Here is a 22066-nt window from a genome sequence, read left to right as displayed (position 1 = left end):
GGTAAAGAAGATAGAGTTGAAAAAAAGTTAGTCGCACTGGTCACAGAGTGACCGAACACGTTCGAAATTGGGACCGGACGCGTCCGGTATTTTATCTAGTCTTGGGGTAGTCATACAGAAGTGATCGGCACGTCCGGAATCAGAACCGAACGCGTCCGATATTTGGACCCGAGGTGAGCGACTAAGTGAAAGTGATCGGACTCTGGCTTAGTAGAGTGACCGGACGCTGATGAGTTACTATTCAACGTCAGGTCAAAGTGATATAGCCCGATGCAGGATTGTAGAGAGCGACCGGACGCGTCCGGTGTGTGAACCAGAAAGTCTCGGGTTTTCAGCGCAATAATTCATCGGACGCTAGGAGCGTCCGGTCCGGTGTGATCAGACGCGTTCGGTCGGCCCAGAGCGGTTCTGGGAGCTCTCTGGACTCGACCTGACGCTGAGTCTCCTGGGTCCGGTCGTTTTCTAATAGCGCGTCTGATCACGTAGTATTACTGTGCGCAGAGATAGCCGTTGGCCGCCAATGGCTAAATAATTTGAAAGGGACACGTGGCGGTCAGGCTGCGATCAGACGCGTCCGGTCACCACACCGGACGCGTCGGGTCGTCCCGTAGTCAGCCCAATAATTAAGCCAACAGCTCTATTGTTTGGGGTGACTATAAATATCGTTTGGCCGGCTCTAGCTCACTCTCTTGGCCATTTGTATTGACATAGCAACCTTGTGAGTTTAGCCAAAGCCCTCACACTTATCTCTATTTTTGATTCATCATCTTTGTGAGATTGGGAGAGAATCCAAGTGCATTGCTTGAGTGTTTGCATCTAGAGGCACTTGGTATTCGTGTTTCGCTGCGGGTTTGGTTTGTTACTCTTGGTGGTTGCCACCCCCCTAGATGGCTTGGAGCAGCGAGGATCGTCGAGCGGAGGTTGGTGATTTTCTTTGGCTCCGATCATGGTGATTGTGAGGGGTTCTTGACCTTTTCCCAGCGGAGAGCCAAAAGGTACTCTAGTAAATTGCTCGTGGCTTGTGTGATCCTTATCTTGTATTGGTTGTGCGACACCCTATTGAGGGTTTGACGTATGATGCCAATTAGCGCGTGAACCTCCAAGTGAGTGAATCGCCACAACGAGGACTAGCTTGTCGGCAATCAAGTAAACATCGAAGGAAAAATCATTGTGTCTTGATTGTCTCCTTGGTATTCATTGGTATTCACTCATTGGTCACTTGCCACGGTGGTATACCTCTCTACCACTCTCTTATATTTCATTATATATTCACTTGGATAGAGCTAGTGGTAGTTAAGACTAGATAGTGTATCATTTAATTGTATTACTCTCACTAGATTGATCACCTAGGTGTATATTAGTGACATAGCTTTGTTGTGATATACTAGAGATCATAGAAAATAGAATTGGGTAGGCTTGCAACCCCAAGTATAGTGCTAGCGTAAAATTCGCTTCGTCATCTTATTGACTAATCATTTGTCTTAATGTTGTTGTAGAAATTTTTAATAGGCTATTCACCCCCTCTAGCCATTAGGACCTTTCATTGTGAGTACGTGTTCCTCAATGCTTAAGTGCTCTACAACAAGGGGTATGCAAGCTATAGTCTACAAGAAGTAAGAGTTCGAGGAAGGGGAAATGTTCATAGGAGATTGGTCGAGAGGAGTTCTCTATTCTGTTGGAAGATGTTCTCGATGTCCCTATGGAGGAAGGCTTGGCTCCCCTCATATAGTCGCGAGGAATAGGTTACATGTAGAGTAGGGTTCTCCTAGCCTGAGTGGCCAGGAGCCCGAGGGGTGAAGCTAGCATCCTTGCCAAGCAGAATATCTAGTCTTATCGTCGGTATGGTCGTCGTGAGCTTGCTCCTTACGCCAAGGGGCGTCGTACAGTGGAGGTATTGTTCTGGCCATGGTGGTGCAAGGGGAGTGGTGGCTGCCTACCAACTCCCCTTCCCGGTATGGCTTGCTTGCTTTCATCGTGGCCTTCGTCCTGGCGCTTCGTTTCTTTAGGGAGAAGTCATGATGTCACTGTACAGAAAGAGTGACTTGTCCCATCGTGGGTTGCCTGCTCCCGGGGTCGGGATCCCGTTGCCTCGACCTCCTAGGGTCGATCGAGGGCATAGGGTATGGTCAAGGTGGAGAGCTGACTCCTCATCATGGTCCCCACATCGTAGCGGGTACAATCGTACACCTATCCATCAGGATGGACAGGATTTGGGCGGTGCGGAGCCACACGGTGTGACGTAGCTATGCCCTGGTGTGGTCTTGTCCGTCAGTAGGGTGCTGACCAAGGCAACGCTCTGCCCCAGGGCCAGATGGTCAGAGGGGTTGTCGTCCTTCTTGTACTTGGTGGAGTGTGCGTGCGTGTCCCGTCTGGGCAGGAGCATTGAATGTGCTCACCCTCCTCTTGTCCTTTCCTTAGCGGCTAAGGAAAGAGGTGGTCGTAGCACCACGCGGTGCGAGAGGTGGGAGAGGTCGAGGCGGACCTTGTACGGCTCGGAGGCAAGAGGTCGTGGCGGGCTGTGTTCGGCCAGGCCGTGGCCAGCTGAGCCATCCTGAGCGACTCTTAATGGTCGTGCTTTGGGGTATCTCGTTTCCATAACCCTAAAACAGGTTGCTGGTCCTTGCAGAGTGTGGCCCTGCTCCTGCTGAGAATGAAAATAACTAATGAATAGAAACAATTGTATCAAATGGCTCTAGCGAGGAACCAAGTTTTATAATAAGTGAGGTTATCCGCGAACCCCTAAATAGGTTATTTCTCGTGGATTATCTATAAACCCGCAAAAATTAAATCTATTTACGAGTTCGCAGACAACCCATCTTGCATCCCTAAACATGATTTAAGGGCCTGTTTAGATACCAAGAGAAATAATCAAAATTAGCCCTAAAAGCATTTTCGAAAGTCTTTATAAAGCTCACTCTCTAAATCATCATTTAGAGAGTCATTTGCATAAAAAATTGTTTTCAGTATATTTTCACTCTCTGCCAATTTTTCTACATCTTGTTTGCACTCTATGGAGCCATTCTCGTTTTTTATCTTTCGCTAGCGAGAAATCCGAAATAGAATATGACTATATTTGGAAAACAAATTAAAGAGCTGTTTGAGCGTATTTTTTCACCAAAATCTCTGTTCCTAACAATTAGGAAGGATATAGAAAGTCTCTTGCAGACATCTAAACATGGAGATAATAGATAAACTAATTTATTAGCCAAGTCTACAACTAGTTAACTAACCTCAACTAATTTAGATTAATTTTTAGCTCTACCCTAGAACCTTTTTGGATTAAAGGATTCTCAAAGAATTTTTGAAAGTATAAACTGCAAAGGAAAGGAATCACATCATAGTGTTTGGAATGACGAAAAGTGTAGTTTCTTTTCAAAAGAAAGGAAACATAGTAGTGCAAAACATAGGAAATAAACACATCCACTCCAGTTGCAGGGAAAGAATATGTGCTCTCTTTCTTGCTACAAATGTTTGCTCACGTTCCTATACTTTTTTCCTCATTACAAACAACTCAAAATATTCATTTCTATATTTGAAATTATATAGTTTTTTTTTACTATCACTCTATCTACTTTTTATGTTTTTTCTATTTCTCTATGTTTTATTCTTTTGTTCAAACCCTAAATCATTTAGACCTTATTTAGATATAATCGGATTTGCATCAATCTAGCTGTATTGGGGTGGATTAGAGTAAAATCCCAGTACATTTGGATTGAGTTAAATCCAATAACATCAAACGTACCGGATTAAAATTCCAATAGCCACGTCCCCACCACCCAGTGGCACGCGGTCCACCCACCGTCACAAAAAAAGCCACCACCTGTCACAGTGGCACGTCCGTCCTCCTCTACTCCCCTCTCCCCAACCCCGAAACTGCACGGCCACTTCGCGTCGCCTCACGTCACCGTCACGCACTCACGCCTTCTTCAAATTTAAAGGCCAAATAAAAAACCGGATCACATCGATCAAATCAAAATAAAAAATCAGAAATCCATCCAGCACCTCCGTCCTCCTCTACTCTGCATCTCTGCTTCCCTTCTCTGGATTTCTTTTCGCTGCCCCCCAGACTCCTCGTGCGCCTCGCGGGGTCGCGGCCAGACGACGACAAGCGGCGAGAGGGGCCGATCGCGATCGAGCAGCCATGTCGACGTCGCGGAGGCGGACACTCCTCAAGGTCATCGTCCTCGGCGACAGCGGGTCAGCCCATTGCTCCCTCCCCCCTCCCCCCAACCCGGCTCCCCGTCCCTCCCTCGGATCCGCCCGCATGTGTATTTCCCGGGTCGCTGTTGTGATTTCCAGGAAAGCTTGGCGGTTCGATTTGGATGCGGTTGCTGCGACCTCTGTGTTTCACTCTGTCCCGTTGGTCTGATTTGGTCCGGTGTGATCTCTGCAGGGTCGGGAAGACGTCGCTGATGAACCAGTATCCTTGACTTGATTCCCTCAATGTGTCGCGTTTGGTAATTAGGCCCCGTTTCATGTCCGTGCAGTCGGTCCCCCATGCATTTCGTGCGAATTGCTTTTTGCCCCATGGATCAACTTACGCCATAGTGCTCGGAAGGCGGCAAGTTTGCAGCCTGTGTCGAAATTTTGTGCCATTTTATAGACATAATGCGAGTTTCATCCGTTGAGCTGTAAGAACGCATCTCTTTAGTTTTGGGGTATGGAATTTCGGATTACTGTGAGCTCCCACTGACATAGTTGCAGTCAATAACTGTTTACCTGCATTCTCATTCCTTGTGCTGTGCTTGAGCGGGACCTGTGAAAAAGGCCCCATTCGCTTCGCTGAAAAAACAAGCCGAAACACTGTTCCGACTGATTTGCTGAGAGAGAAAAATACTGTTACGGCTGAAAAAATAAGCTGAAAAAGACGGATTATAAGAGAAGCGTTCTCTGAATCTCGTTCTGAAAGCTCTGGTACATTCAACATCGTGCTTATTGCAGTATGGGGATTAAAGTTAAGATGATGCAAGGCAATAAGAATCAAGTATCTTGACATATATAATCTATCTGTGGACAGCTTTTAGTACTTTGGGTGCTTTGATATTCTTGACTTTCAGCTAGATATGTCCACAAAAAGTTCAGTCAGCAGTACAAAGCTACAATTGGTGCAGATTTCGTCACAAAGGAGGTTCTCATCGAAGACAGGCTAGTCACGTTGCAGGTGAGAGACTGAGAGTCCACTTGATCTGGTGAGCTTTCAAAGAGAAGGAAGTGGCTGTTGTTCATGTTGTTGTCATCACATGTTACTTTGATGCTAGATTTGGGACACTGCGGGGCAGGAGAGATTCCAGAGTCTTGGGGTTGCATTCTACAGAGGGGCGGATTGTTGTGTGCTCGTCTATGACGTCAACTCTAACAGGTCATTCGATACACTCAACACATGGCATGATGAGTTCCTCAACCAAGTAAGAATGATTATCTTACAAACTGTCATGATTTTAGTCATGATTGTAGATATCAACTGTACTGGTTTTAAAGAAAAAAAAAGATAGTGCATTTCATCATTTATCATATTGATACCATTTTACTAGCTGACAGCTTGATGTGATGCTGCCAGTAATTTCGCAAAGCTTGAGCATGCTCACATATCTGCACTTATTTTTTTAATTGATATCTGGAATGGAAATATATTGAGTTTAGCCTTGCCAGCTTCCGTGACCAAATATGTCCGCTTTATGAACTTAGAATCTCGAGCATATGTTCAAATCGTTTGATACTGTCATCTTTTCTGTGTCAATATGCCCGTTCTCAATCTACCATGTTTTCAACATATGTAATCTGCATGAAGCCAAGAAGCCACATCAGGGGTTTATCATCGGTCTGTGCTGAATAAGTATATGTGAACAGAAAATAGCTAATCATATGTTTGGCTAAAATTGGTTTTGCCTAGATCACATAGTTACGCTCTATCCATAGTGGTGGAGCCAGACAAGCTGGACAGGAGTTGCTTGACTAGAAAAGGGGTGCTGGATTGATTGAAAAATGGATTGAGTTTTGATTTTTAGGCTTATATTTCTCTTAGGGATTCTACCGGCAAGGCCGATGCTGCAGCCCCGACAGCACCAGTCTTTGCTCCTCCCCTTCCTGTCCATGTCTTTTGTTTACTTGATTTCGAGGCTGTGTTCAGGGCTTCAGGCAGAAACATAATTTTCGCTTAATGTTACTTTGGCAGTTTATTTTCTTCTTGAACCTGCTATTAATAGCAAACCATTATCGAGGAGAGGGATTTCACTTTTTCTAGTAACCCAGATTGTAACCGGCATGTGAAAATTATACAGGTTCCCTGCTATGATAGTGCTTTTGTTTATTTTAGGATCTAGGACTTGTAATAAACACTTCTGAAGTTCTGATTGGAAGTATGAACACGGTTTACAATATAAAATTGTCGTGGAAAGCAAATTGTATGGTTCTTAGAATTTCTTAAGTTCTGAGTCAGGAGGGAGGGAGGGAGGGGGAAGGGGTAGTGGTTTCCACTCTAGCTCATAACTAGCAAACACATAAATGCTGAGTGGTTGTGTTGATGTAAAACAGAAGTGTTGATAAGTGACTATTGAGGTCTGGATCTCTAACTGTTATTATTACTATGGTGGAATGATTGTAATGTCTAATGCCATATTAGTACAGATATGTTCTATTTTCTATAAGAGTTGTGTATGTCCAGTCAGCAATTTATTAATGCAAGATGAAATAACACAGCTGAGTCAGAATATAATCTTTTCCATCCAGAATTGTAACGCATGATCCAAACTGATTCTGCTCAATTAGTACAGGAAACTTAGATAAATTCGCAACTGATAACATTCTGCATGCTTATTCAGATCAATATAGTTTGCGCGCAATTCATGTAATGCTGTAATAACAAAGCTACTGTTTGCACTTATTACCTTTGTTGTCTGTCATGAAATTCTCAGAAAGTTATGTGTACACAAATAATGCAAATGGCCTTTAATCCATTTTTGTCGTGTTTGTTGAATGGACTATTTGGTAAACAGCTTTATGCTTTAGCATTTTTGTCTGGAGATCGATTCTGTTGTAATATACTAATCTATTAATACTATAGCATCTGTATCTCTTATAACGGCTTGTAGTATCTTGACAACTTTGCTTGACATAGTCATCCTTATTTCTTTTCAGGCTAGTCCATCAGATCCTAAAACTTTCCCCTTCATCTTACTCGGTAACAAGATTGATGTAGATGGTGGAAAAAGCAGAGTGGTTAGTATTGTTATAATGTGGTGATTGGCTGATTACAACTCTCGTCTCTTAATATGCCCCTACCTGATTAAATGTTTCCGCATAGGTTTCTGATAAGAAAGCAATGGAGTGGTGTGCTTCTAAAGGCAATATCCCTTATTTTGAAACTTCTGCAAAAGAGGACTACAATGTTGACAACGCTTTCCTCACTGTTGCCAAGCTTGCTCTAGAGCATGAACGTGATCAGGACATGTGAGTAAACTAAAATTCGTCATCTTCTGTTTGTTGTATTGTATGGAAGGAAGCTCATTCACTGCTTAGGGTAAACCTTCCCAGCCCTTGTTAATATACCTAACCTGCCCATACTCTTGTTGCACTTGTTTGACCATATTCTTTTTAACTGAACTTGTTAGTTCTTTCTTGATTGAATATGTTCTATGTTCGTATGTTGGGCAGCATTTTTAACTCTGTTATGGTGATTGCTACTTTTCTTTAATCTTTGACCTATTATTTGTAGAATGACTTTTCTTTAGCTATTTTTTAGATATTCTGTAATCTTTATATGCATGATTTGGATGTACTATTTAATGTGGTTTTACGTTTTTTCCCAGTTTCTAATAACTGTTACAGGCTTTTATTTGTTAATAAATAAGGTTCTTGATTTGCATGGCAAACCTTTGATAATGTCTTAGCAATATGTTGCTATGTTATCGATGTTGAAAAACTTCTGTTCAAAAGGAAAGGTCATAATGATGCACATGTACGCTAAAAGACAGCTACCTCTATCACTATGAATATGTAACCATTTTGAGTAACTACTAGTCCATGACCCGTACTGGTTTCTTCTCTGATGATAATATTATCTAGATATCTATTTGTTTTTGATGAAGGAATAAAAAACTACTTTGGTTAGTAATTAATGTCATTACTCTTCACATATCTGAAAAACAATAGATGCTTATAACAGGTAAACTTTGTAGTAGGCTAGAACTAGGCTAATGCTTTGTACTTGGTTTAATCTGTGATGATTTGTGTCTATTAGTAAATGCTTTCACATGTTTTCACTATATTCCATTACATTATTACAGAAAGATGAAACAACTCCCTGCTGCTACTTACTGCTGATTTTCCCAGCTTAGTTATTTACACCCTTCTTTTTTTCTGCTCTTCAGTTACTTCCAGAGTGTTGCGGATCCTGTCCCTGAGACTGAGCAGAGAAGCGGATGTGCATGCTAGTAGTTAGTCACCATCCTTGTCCCTTCCAGATTTTGCTTATTGCTTATTGATTGCGGCATACTTTTCCAGTGATGCCGAGCAGGCATTCTTTTCATTTTTCGCAATGTACACTAATGTTCCAACCATCCAACTCTGTTTTTTCTATCCAATTGTACGATAGTTAGTGACCATGGTTTTTTTTGTACACGGTATACTGATGTGGTGGCCAGACCCTTTTTCTTGGTTTGGGCAATAAGAATACACAGGTGTAGACTATTTAGGATGTGGGCTGTGAAAGGTCAAACTCCTAGACTCAATTGCTGTATTCGTGCGGCTGTCACTTGTTGGCGTGTAAATGCAATGCGATAGGCTTATTGATGTTCCTCGCCCTGCATGGTCATGCACGTTTCTAAATGTCAGTCTGTCTCTGCATATGCAAAATGACAATTGCTTGTGGGTAAGGCAAGAATTGGACGGCAAATATGTAGAGCTGGCGATTGAGAGGTCCAAACGCCATGAACCTTTTGATGCCCTTTGTGTGTGTGTGATAGCTGCTTCTGGTTACTGAACTTTTTTTTTTACGAGATGTTACTGAACAGTTAGTGTCCGACTCGTGATGTCGCATCGAAGTGACTTTGCAAAAGCTAAGTTGCATTCCTAACCTTGTTCCAACCAGCGGCTCTATAATCAGCGGTTGGGCTGTTGGCTTGACCTTCCCGGATCCTGCTGTGCCGGTGGCGAGAAGGTTCAGAAACTTGAATTTTCGCCTTGACGGGTTATTCTCCTCGTCATCCTTGTATTGTCGTCCTCGTATTTTATTATGCTTAGCATCCCGACACGCCTCTGTATCGCCATGTGTAAACTCTACATGACACCCTATGTCCTATGACTGCGAAAAATGTACCCTGAAGTATAGAGGCACGAGCAACACAGCCCACAATTCGGTCGACGAAGCATCGTTGATGAAAGCCATCTGTAGCGCGCAAATGCAGTGTTTGGTCAGAGGGACTAATCTTTAGTCCCTATCACATATAGACTAATTAAAAAAATTAATTACATAGATGGAGACTAATTTACGAGACAAATATATTAAGCCTAATTAGTCCATGATTTGACAATGTGATGCTACCATAAACATATGTTTATTATGGATTAATTAGGCTTAATAGATTCGTATAGTAAATTAGTCTCCATCTGTGTAATTAGTTTTATAATTAGCTCATATTTAATCCTCCTGATTATCATCAAACATCCGATACGGGTAATGCTGAGCCCGATCGTCTCATATGCGCACGTGCTTGGATGGATGGCCGGGGGGACCAATCCTGACTTGCAAAGGGCCAGAGATAAGCAACTAGAGAAAACGTGATTGGATAAGCGGAAAAGGCAGCTAAGACTGTCTCCAATGGATGCTTCGTATGGGCACCTATATCCAAAATGAGTGTCGAATGGTACTTCAGTCTCCAATAAAGTATCTATATGCAAGATCCATTTTAGGTTACAGCAAAGGCACAACCCAAATATGAGTATCATCTCTCCCAGAGACTCATTTGCATAAAAGGTTTTCTTTTAAGTCATGTTATTGAAGAAGACAAAAAATAGGTACGGAACATTTTACATGTAGCACTGTCCAAACGTGAAATGTATCTTGTATTTTGGATAACGTTGTTAGAGATAGTCTTTGCGTCATAGTCTCACTCTCACAGATATTGACTCGTCGATTGGGATAGCTAATCTGCAACGGCTTTTGTTATTTCAGAAGAAAGCAATTTAGAAACCGTCAGACATCCGAGTCAGATCGCATGGATGAGCCAGGCATCCGAGTCAGATCGCATGACTTGAATGAGCCATCAGCCTTGGTCGTAAACAATCATGGATTATAAGCCGAAACAATATTTTTCTCTCACACTAAACTAGCCAGCAGTAATAATCCACGATCGTTTCAGCCGAAACGAACATGCATGTAGGCAGAAGGCTACACTTAAACAGCCTGCCCACTGCCCACATGAGAGCTGTCAGTGCTTGTTTGGCGAGAGCGATGCCATTTACTTGACCATAGTAAGGCTGTTATCGACGCTAGAACACAGTCACAAGAGCACGTCACGTATTTATATAGGCGAAGGCAACTCTTATGTCGAAGACGAATCTTTGTCTATTTCCGGGCAAGTTCCGAACAAGAGCGTGCAGTGATCGATGCTTGGTTAGTGCAAATCTATTGCTGCAGTGGATTGCGTGAAAACAGCGACTTAACTGGATAGGGACACCAAAGGCATTGTCTTTCGAATCACGTCGTTCGTGCATATGCTTATCAGGTATATATATTTACCGATCAGAAAGGGATCACGATGCTCACGTTACCTGGTTTACTTGAACTTATCAACCATGATACAGTGTTTTTCTCTTACATCAAAACATTATCAGTCGACTTATCAACGGCAAAAACCATGAGCCAAACAGCTGCTGGCCGTGGAGGCTACAAGCGCGAGCTGGAGGCTGGCCGTGACCAGCAGTTCGGCAACAGAGCACCTGCTGCGAACTCCCGCCTGGCTGCCTCACTAATCCCTTAGCCGAGTCGCAGGTAATGCTCATCGACGTCTTTGGTCCGTCTGCGTGCTGTGTGTTGGTATCGGTGTGGCTAGTGGCTACTGTCCTTCTTACGCAGCTGTTTCAGTTTTGTCCTGGGCAGCTGCAGTTTGATTACTGCAAGTTTAATCTTTCTGTCGTTGTCATGTTCGTACTAAGTATATACACATATATCCTCTGACTTGTTCAAATGGACGGTTCGTGGCTCTCGTTGACTACATCATCGATATACGATTACGAATTCAACTATGCTTGTACAGTCCTTTAGGATTTCTTGGTTCTGAATACACATATATCCTTTACGGCCAGGGACTCAGAATTTTTTTAACATTTTTTTAAACTAATTTTAAATCTAATCCTGTTTTTTTTTCAAAACTAACACTTTTGGCCGCGCCTATTGCCATGGCGCGGCGAAACGCCTGTGCCGTGCCATACATGGTGGCGCGGCGGAAGGATGACGCGGCGAAGACCGGGGGCGCTGACCGGTGACGTGGCAGGGTCTGCCGTGCCACCGATCTTGGCGCGGCAATGACGCGCCCTGATCGGTGGCGCGGCAGAGCCGGCTAAAAGGCCCGTGGCCCAGTCCCGTCTGCCTTCCGTGCCCGCCGCATCCACCCGCCTGCCCGGCTCTACGCGTGCCCGCCGCCTCGCCTGTCGGCCACGCCTACCGCCGGCAGCGCCTGCCCGCCGCGCCTGCCACCTGCCGCGGCCACACGCCGCCCTCCGCGCTTGCCACCTGCCGTGGCCGCACGCCGCACGCCGCGCCGGGCGCGCCACGCACGTCGCCCGCCGCTCCCGCCGCGTCACCTGCCATGCACGCCGCTCCTGTCGCACGCTGTGCCCGTCACGCCCGCACGTCGGCGCTTCATCTACCTGCAAGCCTGCCTCTGCTAGAGCGATGAGCTTGTTCAGTCTGCCAGTGTCGTCCTCTGCCTCCTCCATCTGCAAGCCCGCCTCTGCTAGGGCGATGAGCTCGCTGAGTCTACCAGTGTCGTCTTCAGTCTCCTCCGCCTGCAAGCCCGCCTCTGCTAGAGCGATGAGCTCACTCAGTCTGACAGTGTCGTCCTCATCCTCGCCCCCCTCATCAGACAACACAATCGGTGATTGAACAGTGCGACCAGCTTGCGTTCTGTGCTCATCTAACTTCTTTTCTTCATACCTTACACGAGCCACCTCTCCGTCATGGTCCTCGCTGCATCCAATCTCTTCATGTATAAAATACAATCCGTTAGCAACGCGATTATATTACATTTAAAATCGGGCAACGAAAAATATGGCCTTCAAGCACTCACTGACACATAATGCAACAACATGCTCGTTCAAGACCTGCATTTGTACTCTTTTCTTCTCCCTTGCCTCCTTGCTTGCTCTCTCCTCCTCTAACACCCTCTATCTCTCCAATCCCCATTTGTCAAGCCCAACATCGATTGGGTTACGAATACTGTGCTGTCTAGCAAACTCACGCATCTTGTCTTTGTGATGTTTAACGAATAGGTTGACGTAGTCATGTCTATATCCCCTCTTCCGTGCAATTACTTGCCTTTCCCTCAGTTCATCCAAGAACTTAGCTTGACCATCATAACATTCCCACCTGTATTTCTAGTGCTATGTTCAAACGAAAAATTATATCATATATGTCTTAGCAAAAGAAATCAAATATGATTTTATGTTTACCACAAAAATAACCAACCTCATCATAGTCAACCATATGCCCGCAATAATGGCATATTCCAAGCTTCAAATGGACTATGTCATAGTTGGATTTAACACCACATTCGCATATGACAGGAGGTGCTTTATAAATTACCCTTTCTTTCTTCTTTTTCTTAACCTTTGGCGGTTCTTCCGGCCATTGGTTCTTAAGACCATACAACCACTCCTTGAAACGACACTTCGCCATTGAAAACACCTAAATAAGGTGACATTAGTACATGAACACATATAGCTCAACATTTAAACACATACACTTTGCATTTACTTCATGCTTATTTGGAAACACAAACTCCAACGTATTCTCAGGGTTTATCATAGCTCGATCTCCAGAATCGCACGGAGGAGGTTCCTCGAGTCGTCTAACTACGGCTAAATGCTTCTCCTTAGCCGTCATTGGAGGGGGGTTAAGGGGAGGTGGAACCCACCGCTCGGAGTGCTCTCGTGGATGTCGTCCTCTCCACCAATCGTCGAAAAGGAGGTACCTGGGGTCAAACTTGTCTGCATCGTCAATCCACTAAAAGAAAAAGCACCTCTCATGGGCCTACACAACAAAATTCCAACATAATATTAGTAACCTAGTAATACAAATGAAGAAAAAACATACGGAAATAATTACTTACATTAAAACGACTGCATGTGTAGAAGCAACGAGCCGCTGTGTCCGGATGTCTTGATTGAAACACGTCGGCCGGACGACCACAGTCACAGTTAGGGACAGGGAGGTCAGGAGGAACGGAGGCATCTTTGCTAGACTCGTCGGGGTACAATTCTCTAGAACGACCCCGTTTTCGCCACAACTGCTCTCGAAACATGTCTTCCATCTAATAAAGCGGTTCAAATTAAACATCAATCAAAACAACGTAAATTAATGTAAAATATAATCATTTGCATTGCAACTCAAATAATATAACCAACACTTATAGCAACAAAAATATACATGATAAACATACTTCTAACTAAATAATTAACCTTAACATCGACAAAATCAAACCACAGCCCATAATTCCTAAACATAATTTTCCTCCAAACCTTAACTCCTATTCATAATATTTCAATCTACCATTCAAACAAAAATAAAAAGTACGTCATTACCTTGAACGAGACCGAGGAGGGAGGGAGGCGGCCGGGGAATGTAAGGGAAGAGAGGGAGGGAGGCGGCAACGGAGGGCCGGGCGCCGATAGCACTTGGGAGTGGCAGGAGGGCGCGGCGCGCAAGCAGGTGGACTCGGCGGGCAGACAGAGCGAAGGCGCGGCGGGTAGGCGGGTGGACGCGGCGGGCGCGGTAGGCAGGCGGGACTGGGCCGCGGGCCTTTTTGCCAGGTCTGCCACGCCACCGATCAGGGCGCGTCACTGCCGCGCCAAGATCGGTGGCGCGGCAGACTCTGCCATGTCACCGGTCAGCGCCCCCGGTCTTCGCCACGTCATACTCCCGCCACGCCACCATACATGGCGCGGCACAGACGTTTCGCCGTGCCATGGCAATAGGCGCGGCCAAAAGTGTTAGTTTTGAAGAAAAAAACAGTGTTAGATTTAAAATTAGTTTTAAAAAGTGTTAAAAATAAAAAAAATCGGCCTCGGCAGATCATCAGACGCTTTCAAACCTTCCCCTGCCTCTCAGAATGACTTAACCAACAGCGTCTGAGAGTATCGAACATACTCCACATCTCTGTACAGAAAGACTCAACTGAAATCGGCAGCCAGATGACCATGACAGCAGTAGAACTGTAGAAGTAGAACCCCCATGGGCCATGACAGAGACCAGAATGATGCTGTAGAAACTTCCACGTAGCCAGTGGGGATCGGCCATGTACCCGCAGCCTGGGAATAGGCGAACGGGAAGGGCAACTGGTCACTTGGTCAGCGATGGATAGGACCGAATTTTTTATTTTACGGCATTTTTTTAAAAAAAATATTCATATACAGTGGTTTGATTTTTGTTTATGAACCTTGATCTCGACGTCATGGATTTTGGCGCCGAGGAAACACGTCTCGGCGCCATGGATCTTGGCGAGGCGTCGGACGTGGCGGTGACCTGGCGCCGACGTGGACAAGACCTCGGCGCCATAGATCTTGGCGTTTGAAATAAAACAAGTATAATGGTTCCGAGAAACATGCAACAGCCACATTGCAGTTCAGCTGGTTAGGACGCGCGCGTCTTTGCCTAAGGGCCTAGGTTCAAACCCCAAGAACATGCAATGATCCCATTGTGGTCCAGTTGGTTTCTCGAAATAATTTTTCTTGTTTTATTGCTTATAAAAATGTAGCAAAAAAAGAATGAGCGCTGGGTCCGAACACAAGCCTTTGAGCTAAATCGCGCGTGTCCTAACCAGCTGAACCGTAATGACGTTGTTGCATGTTCCTCGGAACAATTATACTTGTTTCATTTCAAACGCCAAGACCTCGGCGCTGAGGTTTTGCCCACGTCGGCGCCAGGTCACCGCCACGTCCGACGCCTCGCCAAGACCTCTACGCCATTGGTCATGGCCATTGGCGGACGTACGGGGGGCTGGGGGGGCTGCAGCCCCCCCCCCCCCCCCCCCCCCCGTGGGCTGCAAAAAAAATTTAACAGGTTTTAGCCCAGCCCAAAACATAAGCCTAGGTCTCACGGCCAGCAGAGCAGATGGCCTCACGGCCAGACGCATCGCCGCAGCGCCGCTTCTCCTCGCGCGTCGCGCAGGTGCAGCATCGCACCCCGCCGTCGCCCGCCGCGCCTCCTCGCGGGCTCGCGGCTCGCCTGCTCGCGCGTCGCGCCTCCCCTCGCTGGCTCGCTCCTCGGCCCCTCGCGGCCTCGCCCCCCTCCCGCCCCCTCTGCTTCGCGCATCGGCCAGCGAGGACGGGCACCGCCGCGCCGGGCGGCCGAAGCCAGCAGCCTGCAGCCAGGGAGGACGGGCGTCGGGCGGCCCGCGGCGGCGCCAGCGCAGCCGGTCAGCCCCAACTGGCTAGCCCCCAGGTCCCAGGACAGGCTGACAGGTTGAGAACTGATCCCCTCTGTGGCTCTGTCACTGTGTGCGGCTCTGCCCTCTTTAATTCCTCTTTTATTTTTTCAGTCAGTGATCCGATTGGTTTTACTTTGTAGTTGTAGAATGGATTTTTTTTTGCTAAGAAAGATGCTTCTACTTCTACTCAAGAGAGTCGGGTTGTGCAAAAAAGACCCCGCATTGAACTTGATATTAATGATATAGTTGCAGATCCAGGTCTTAGAAAGCCAATTGATGAATTCCACCATGATATTAGGGATGATGCTAGGAGAGCATATTTACAGATGAGTCCATATCAACCAAATTGTGAGTATGAAAGAACAGCGGGTAAAACTCAAACTAGAGGTTTTGTTAAATCATGGTTTACTCAATTTGATTGGTTAGAGTACAGTCCTACCAAGGATGCAGCCTATTGCTTTTATTGCTACCTCTTTAAGCCACCAGCAGCAAGCAATTTTGATGATAATGAGGCATTCACCAGAGTAGGGTTCAAAAATTGGAAAAAGGGAAAGGCTTCTTTGCTGAAGCATACTCAATCAATTGATGGCTACCATAGTGCAGCAAGAAAACGAGCAAATGATTTCAAAAATCAAAGGCAAAGTGTAGAACATGTGTGGGCAGTAACAACTGCAGTAGAAGAGGAGGCATATAAAGCTCGTTTAACTATAATGTTAGGCATTGCTAGATTTCTTCTTTTGCAAGCTCTGGCATTTCATGGGCATGATGAGTCTAAAACATCTAAAAATAAAGGGAACTTTTTGGAGATGCTTGATTGGTATAGAAAGAAGGATCCTAAGGCTGCACTTGTGATAGCTGAGAATGCTCCAGGGAATAATCAAATGAGTTGTCCAACAATTCAAAAAGATTTGGTAAGGGCTTGTGCAGAGGAGACAAGTGAATTAATTAAGAGTGAAATTGGAGATCGTTGGTTTGCGGTGCTTGTTGATGAGGCTCGTGATGCATCAATTAAGGAACAAATGGCCGTGGTTGTGAGGTATATATCATCTATTCGTGTATTTCATTTCTTTTGTTTTGTGGTTTCCAATTAACACTATGTTTCCTTTTGTTTTATAGGTTTGTCAATGATAAAGGAAGTGTGATTGAGAGGTTCCTTGGCCTACAACATGTTTCTGACACCACATCATCTTCACTGAAGGAAGCATTGGTTTCTATGCTTGCAAGATACGGGTTATCTATAGCCAAGGTTAGAGGACAGGGATACGATGGAGCTTCAAACATGAGAGGGCAGTTTCATGGGTTACAAAGGCTGGTATTGAATGAAAACCCTTTTGCTTTTTACATCCATTGTTTTGCTCATCAATTGAAGCTTGTGGTAGTTGCTGTAGCCAGATGTTGTGCTTCAACTGATGATTTCTTCAATTATGTCACTTCAGTCGTCAATACTGTTAGTGCTTCTTGCAAGAGAAAAGATCAACTTCTCCAAAAACACCATGATACTCTTGTTCAGCAATTAGATAGTGGTGAAATATCTCTTGGGAGAGGGAAAAACCAAGAAACTAGTCTTGCTAGGCCTGGTGATACACGATGGGGTACACATCACAAAACATTAGTACGTCTTATGCTCATGTGGGAACCTGTGCTTGAGGTGTTAGAGAATATTAGTGATGATGGTACTGATGGGGAAAAAACTATAGCATCTGGATTGATAGAAAAAATGGAGTCATTTTAATTTATGTTCTTATTGCATCTAATGATTAGAGTATTGGGGATAACTCAAGACCTATCACAATGTTTGCAAAAGAAAAATCAAAACATTGTTCGTGCAATAGGATTGATTGGTTCTGTGATGAGAAATATAAATGCCATGAGGGAAAATGGTTGGGATGATCTTTTAGAGAAGACAAAAGCCTTTGCTGCCAAACACAATATAGATATTCCTAATATGGAAGATATGATACCAATGAGAGGTCGTTCAAAATGTCGTGGAGCCAAATATGTGACCTACTACCATCATATTCATCATGGGATTTTCAATGTTGTTCTTGATCAAATAATTTGTGAGTTGAACAATCGATTTCCAGAAAGATCAACTCAACTATTGAGATGTGTTGCTTGTCTTGATCCGACAAATGAGTTTGCCAACTTTGAGATAGAGAAATTAGTTGAGCTTGCTAAGATTTATTATGCTGACTTTAGTGATTATGAATGTGAAAAGCTAAGAACTGAGCTTGAAAATTTCATGGATGAAGTCAAACATGATGAAGAATTTTGGGGGTATTGATCTTGGTGGCCTTGCTGAGAAGATGGTTAAAACTGATAGACATACATATTTTTCCTTTGGTGTATCGCCTCATTGAGCTTGCATTGATATTGTCCGTGGCAACAGCAACAGTTGAAAGAGCATTCTCTGCTATGAATATTATCAAGACCGACATGAGGAATAAAATGAATGATGATTGGATGAATAATAGCATGATATGCTATATTGAGCGGGATTTGTTTGCATCCATTGAAGATGATAAAATTTTAAAGCGCTTTCAAGGCTTAAGAAACCGTAAGATAAACTTGCCACCCAAGGTCCCAAGGTGCGTATTGTTTTAGAGCTTTTCTTTGTATTTGTTATCTTGGTTATTGAAGAAGTGTTTGACATTTAAAAATTATGTAGCATTGAGCGTGGCCGTTCAAGTGGTGTGAATTCTTGAAGATGGAAGACTCCTTGTATTTGGTACTTTTCTATGCTTATTATCATAATTCTATGTATCTTTGACTTTGAGCACTTTGAATCAATTATCTAATTCTATGCTTATTAGTGTACTGTGTCCAGCGAGCAAAATTTTTTTGGCCTATGTTGTTTAGCCCCCCCCCCCCCCCCCTTGGTCCGTTTCTGGATCCGCCACTGGCCATGGCGCCGAGACGTGTTTCCTCGGCGCCAAAAGCCATGACGCATAGGTTAGGGTCCATAAACGAAAATTACACCACCAGGGACCTATTTATAAATATTTTTTTAAAAAAAAGGCTGAAAAATAAAAAAATCTGTGGATAGGACATGGCGCACCCAGTCCTGTTCAGCCCGGGGCTGGCCACAGAGACGGGGGACCGCACGCACGCGCGTGGCCGTCGAAAAAATACCGCAGGTCGCAGGCTCGTAGCAGGCCAGCAGGCAGCGCTCCACAAGCCACAAGCCCACAAGGTCAACGGAACGATATTGTTGAGCCATGCCCGTGATCGTGAGGCCGTGACCTCTGGTCGTCCATTCGAACCGCGCCGTGGCCGAACGACGCGTGTTTCCGTGTGGAACAGCTGACCGTGACTGGCCGGCCGGGTGGAATGGAACCTGCCTAGAAGATCCTCCTGGTGTTCCAGCTGGGCAGGCCGGTACCCGGCAGGCACCAGCGCCGGTCTCTGGATAGCATCCACGTGGACTCTCCATTCCTCTCTAGGCCGGGCACGTCAACCAGGCTATGGATTTAGCCAAGTGGGACGTCCGTGGAAGGCCACTTTTTAACCTTTTGTTTTAACTACGCTTTAGAAGAGCAGTGTCCATGGATTTAGCATGTGTTTAGTTTGAGGATGAAATAGGATGATATGGTTATGTCTATGATTTTGAGGTGAGATCATCCCAATTTATGTTTGGTTAGAGGGATTGTCCATCCTAATTTTTTTAGTACGAGCATAGAAATGGGATGGGATTAGGGTTTTAACACCTTAAGCCGGACGCAGCTCCCACCCAGCATGTAACGTTATCTGGTTCCACCCGTCCGATCGAACCCACAACAAAGGGGATCGGCTGCGCCAGTGCCCGTGCCTCGCTGCACGCTTAGGCGGAGATCGGTCGCGCCCCTACTTCCCGCCACCCCTCCACTTCCTGCGCCATCCTTCCACTTCCCACGCACATGCACGGTGGCCCAGCAGCTACAACAGGCGGATGCGGCAAGTGGGTCCCATTACAACATGTGCAAACACCAGATCTAGTTTTGCAAAATCCAGATGAAACACTTGTAACATACCTCCGAAACAGCTGAAACACTTGCAACATATGTCTTAGACACCGGAAAAACATGTGTGTAACCATTGCAAAATATATGCAACATATAGACGAAACACTTGAAACATATGTTTGAAGCAACTAAAAACACTTGAAAACCATACACTTGCTACATGCATGTATATGCAACATCCAGATCTACTTTTGCAACATCCAGATGAAACAGTTCGAACATACACTTGAAACATATGTGTGTAGCCATTGCAACACGTGCGACATCCCCGGTCTATTTTGGCAACACCAATGTAAAACACTTGCAACATACCTCTGAAACATTTGAAACACTTAAAATATATGTTTGCAACACGCGCTTTCAGCGTAATATCTCCTTGTTGTTTGGGAATGGAGACTCGTCGGTGCGTGAAGTTCACCGCTGTAGAGTTTGCCGGTGGCGCGGAGCTTGCCGCTCCGGTGGAGAAGGCCGTGGCAAGTCCGATGGAGAAGATCGCGGCGGGCGAAAGGTGCGGTGGAGAGGGAGGAAGACGGGTTGCCGGCTCTGGTGTGGTGGAGATGCCGGTTGGCGGAGCAGGGTGGAGAGGGGGGTACGGTGGAGAGCACAGTCGCCGAGGGGGCGCGGGCGCGTGGTGGATCACGATCGCGGCTCTGCGGTGAGGTAAGTTTTTTGTTTTTTTAAGAACGGTCAGGGGCGGGTGGATGAATAGAGGCGGTCGTTGGGCTGACGCGGGTGGCCCACCATCGAGAGCGTCCACGCGCGGACGGACGCCCTGTACCAAGAATTACCGAAACATAGCCTCTTCATGTCATTCTATGCTCATCTTCTTTTTCATTAGCCCAGAGATTGATGAGGAAAAAGAGATTGGGTGCTAGACCCGGAGGAGGTCACCCCATGTGGGCTTCCACTAGGAGGGTCTATGGACCATGGTTTTGGAGGAGCTCATCCTATTGGACATCTCGCTCAGCCCCGTCTATCTTTGAGCATTGACGCCACGCTCCTCTCCTTGTGCCTCCATATTGTCACCACTTTTTCGGGGGTTGCTAGTGGCCGGGCGTTCGGAGCGAGTCCGCGCGCCGGGCAAAGCGCGCCAAAAAATTTCGCGAGCAGAAGAGTCCGCACGCCGGCCGAAGCGCGCCAAAATATTTCACGAGCAGAGCGCCTCAGTTCCAGGTCGTACAAGTGCATGCAGGTACGATAAAATAATACGATGATGTCATGGTTTGCTGCAAATTTAAAAAATCTATAGTTTACAAAATAAACATCTAAATTAAATTTTGATTGCACCATTGCGTTTTTTATAATAAATCCTTTAAAACAAGGCTCCACGTGAATATATTTCAATAAAATTTTATTATCAAATGTTTTTCACATGCAGGAAGAACATTTTTTATTGAATAGAGACGTTGTTCAAGGTTCAGCAAACAATGTTCTGTCTTTACAAGAAAAATGTTCTTGGTTGAAGACAATAATATTCTAGATGTAGGATAACAGATTATGGCCCCGTTCGGCTTACCCCATATTCAACTTGTTTTTTCAGCCGGAACGGTGTTTTTCTCTCATAACAATTCAGCCAGAACAATGTTTTTTAGCCAGTTTCAGCCAAGTTTTAGACCAGCGAACGAGGCCTATAGGTTAATACGATAGTATTATAATATTTGTGAAAATAATGTATAGTGAACTATGCAAAGGTATGTTTAACAAAAAGCATCACATCAACACTAACTAAAGAACAAAATAACCATGAAACACCAAGCGTGTCATTATAGGAAACATACCATATACCATGGAATATAGGGAAAATAAAAAAAGTAAACTTGACAATAAAAGAAATGAAATAGAATATTAAAAATTACATCATAGAACATCACATTTGTATCACGCGAACATCACAAAAAATATCATCGAACATCATATGTATAATATATGAACATTACAAAATATATCATAAGAACATCATTGGATACTATGTGAACATCACATGTATACCATGTAAACATCAGAAAAAACATCATAGAACATCACATTTACATCTAGTGGACATCACAAAGAAAATCATAGAACATCACATGTATGCTACGAGAACATCACATGTATGCTACGAGAACATCACAAAAATATATCATAGAACATCACATACGTACCACGTGAACATAAAAAAAACATCACGAACATAACATGTATATACAACACGTGAACATCACATGTATACTATATGAACATTAAAAAAAATCATTGAACATGACATTATATACCATATGAACATTGCAAAGTCCATAATAGAATATCACATCTATACTATATGAACATAGCATCTCATGAAATATAGAAAATAAAAAATTAAACATGAAAATAATAATTAAGTAAGATAAAATAGAAAAATATAAGATAAAAAAACTATAGAAAACATAAATACAAAAGAGC

General features: G+C 44.6%; 1 protein-coding gene and 1 pseudogene across 1 annotated transcript; both read left to right on the top strand.

Annotated features, from left to right (window-relative positions):
• Positions 1 to 3963: 3963 nt before the first annotated feature.
• On the top strand, positions 3964 to 8600 carry LOC136458866 (ras-related protein Rab7-like). The gene is made up of 7 exons (XM_066458774.1): positions 3964 to 4197; positions 4394 to 4420; positions 5062 to 5161; positions 5259 to 5405; positions 7135 to 7215; positions 7301 to 7446; positions 8367 to 8600. The coding sequence occupies exons 1-7, from the start codon at positions 4142 to 4144 to the stop codon at positions 8428 to 8430; spliced, it is 621 nt and encodes a 206-aa protein (XP_066314871.1). The 5' UTR covers positions 3964 to 4141; the 3' UTR covers positions 8431 to 8600.
• A 7659-nt stretch (positions 8601 to 16259) lies between these two features.
• LOC136460950 (uncharacterized) lies at positions 16260 to 17373 on the top strand (annotated as a pseudogene).
• Positions 17374 to 22066: the final 4693 nt, after the last annotated feature.

The sequence above is a fragment of the Miscanthus floridulus genome, chromosome 6 (assembly GCF_019320115.1).
Source record: "Miscanthus floridulus cultivar M001 chromosome 6, ASM1932011v1, whole genome shotgun sequence".
NCBI lineage: Eukaryota > Viridiplantae > Streptophyta > Magnoliopsida > Poales > Poaceae > Miscanthus > Miscanthus floridulus.
This window is presented reverse-complemented; position numbering and strand designations above follow the sequence as displayed.